This window comes from Gadus morhua, chromosome 7 (assembly GCF_902167405.1).
Source record: "Gadus morhua chromosome 7, gadMor3.0, whole genome shotgun sequence".
Classification (NCBI taxonomy): domain Eukaryota; kingdom Metazoa; phylum Chordata; class Actinopteri; order Gadiformes; family Gadidae; genus Gadus; species Gadus morhua.
The window spans coordinates 28,137,551-28,140,050 of record NC_044054.1 but is presented as its reverse complement, the minus strand read 5'-3'; the positions used below and the strand labels follow the sequence as shown (position 1 = coordinate 28,140,050).

General features: G+C 43.2%; 1 protein-coding gene across 1 annotated transcript in view; it reads right to left on the bottom strand.

Annotated features, from left to right (window-relative positions):
• The window catches only part of LOC115547599 (uncharacterized), a 4,050-nt gene that overhangs the window by 1,345 nt on the left and 205 nt on the right, over positions 1–2,500 (bottom strand). The window contains exons 1-6 of the mRNA XM_030361952.1: positions 2,395–2,500; positions 1,792–1,908; positions 1,499–1,529; positions 918–1,018; positions 660–718; positions 1–105 (exon numbers count right to left, since the gene is read on the bottom strand). The exon at positions 1–105 is cut by the window's left edge and continues 1,345 nt beyond it; the exon at positions 2,395–2,500 is cut by the window's right edge and continues 205 nt beyond it. Of these exons, the coding sequence (XP_030217812.1) occupies positions 1–105; positions 660–718; positions 918–1,018; positions 1,499–1,529; positions 1,792–1,908; positions 2,395–2,401 (420 nt within the window). The 5' untranslated portion in view covers positions 2,402–2,500. The remainder of the gene's footprint in view (positions 106–659; positions 719–917; positions 1,019–1,498; positions 1,530–1,791; positions 1,909–2,394) is intronic.

Sequence of the window (2,500 nt, the reverse complement as noted above, 5' to 3'; positions counted from 1 at the left end):
GCGGGGGTCCCCGGTGGGCCCCGGGTGCACGCCGTTCTTCTTCTTGTGGCCCCGCTTGGTCTCCTTGAGGTCCAGGGAGGCGTAGTTCATGTGGGACTCTGAGGGCTGGTGTCACACGCACAGCGATGATCATATGCATGTACAGCGGGACTGGGACACACACACACACACTCACGCACACACATGCACACACAGGCACACATGCACACACACACACACACACACACACACACACACACACACACACACACACACACACACACACACACACACACACACACATGAACACACACATGTCCAGGAGCTCATATGCTCACACAAAAAGACAAACACACACACACACGCACACACACACACACACACACACACACACACACACACACACACACACACACACACACACACACACACACACACATGCACATGGGGTACACACATACCCAGGCACACACATACATACTGATTATAAACTCTATAGTCAGGTAGCGTCTATAATAGTTTACAGTATATGGGTTTAACAATTATGCACATTCAGAGCAGTGTGGAAAGAGATATGAATATTATCCACGTTGTTTTTTAATTCTGATTATTATGATCATCATGCTCTGTCTAGTGTTCTCAATCCTTTTCGTAGCACACATTACGGTCAAACCAGGTACCTTGTTGCCTTGTGCATGCTGCAGGGTCATCGATTCCCGCGGCGCAGTGCACCCTTTCACTGTTTAAAGAGCGCAAATAAATGATTCAAACAAAGCGCGTCAGTCTCAACTGCAAACTGCTTTTTTCGGCCACAATGAATGCCACATTCGATAAACATCGTTATGCGATGTGACACACAGAAGGAAGGAGGAAAGGAAAGACTTAAACGAAACACAAACACTCGAAAGCTCTACAGATCTTGTCCCACTTGGCCTCACCTCTTCTTACTTTGAGAATGTTTCCATAAATAGGATTCTCTTGATGCTCGGGGATATCATCGTGAAAGCGATAGACTCCATTCTCCATACTAGAGCTGGAACTGGTCAGGACAGACAGGAAAGAGGAAATTGTAATAATGTGCGGTGGACATTTTGTTACAGCAACCCCCTGTTCATAGTTTACACACATTGGAGCAAAACAGTCTGGGCCATGAGCATATCTAGGGCCCTACTGGTATAGATAGAGCTAGGGCCCTCCTGGTAAAGATGGACCATAACTACAGCCCTACTGGTATAGATAGAGCTAGGGCCCTCCTGGTAAAGATGGACCATAACTACAGCCCTACTGGTAAAGAAAGAGCTAGGGGCCCTCCTGGTAAAGATGGACCATAACTACAGCCCTACTGGTAAAGATAGAGCTAGGGCCCTCCTGGTAAAGGTAGAGGCCATAGCTAGGGCTCACCTGGCATAGATGTATAGATTGGGGACACAATAAATGCTGCAGGATTCCTATAAATACACCGACACACACAGACACACACGCACAACTTAGTGGTGGCTATGCCCCAAAAATGCTGTACCTCTGTCTTTGATACCTCCTCTCGATACTGTCTGAAAAACAAAGAAGATCCACAGTGTCATGGTTGTCTATGCTGTATAATAGTAATTCCATACATTTGTAAGAAAAAACATTAGGTTTGACCATAATGTTACGTAATGGCAATTCAAGAGCAATTTTTACGTAATGGATTTCCATATTAAAGTTACCAAAGCAATGCTGTAAAGATATTATAGTATTTTAAAGACAATTACATGTGTTCCATTGTTTCCTCCCTGTATTGAGACAGACAGAGTTATGTAGCGGGGTATATACCTGTCTTTGAGTTTTTCCTTTGTCTGAGGTAGTATTGAACAATGTTGACGCACACTGAGCACAGCAGGGCTATGGCCATCACCACCAGGGCCCCCGTCAACATAGGCTGACATTTTTCTGTAAACACACAAACATAAACCTCAATGCAAACTCCTACACACTCTTCTAATAGCCAGGCGATGTTAGTACACTCGTGAGTACTTTACGGACATCAAGACTGTGAGCTGTGGCATGTACTCCCAGGTATCTACTATAGAGAACCTAAATCAACCACACGTGATGATGCATGCATGGATAACTAAACTGTTTGATTCAAGCAATTAGGCAATGAAAAAAAATGCTTACACTAATATCCTCAATTTAACAAATGAACATGAACATGAAGTTGATTAACTTAATATATTCGTATTTTTTCATTGCCTAATTGCTTAAATCAAACAAATGTTTAGATTTACATTTATTTATAGACTTATAGACATTGTAATGTTACAGATTCCAATGCTTTTGAACCTATAGACAGGAAAATGTTGCAGAATACGAATGTTTTTGAACCTATAGACATCACAATGTTGCAGAATACAAATCTATTTTAATGTATTTTACCTTGCATGTTTCAGTAGATCTTTCACGACCATGTGCTGAATCAGTCGGTCCAGGGCGGTCCCAGGTCTGGCTTGCTCTGCCTGCATAGATCTCTGGTGGATCCTGG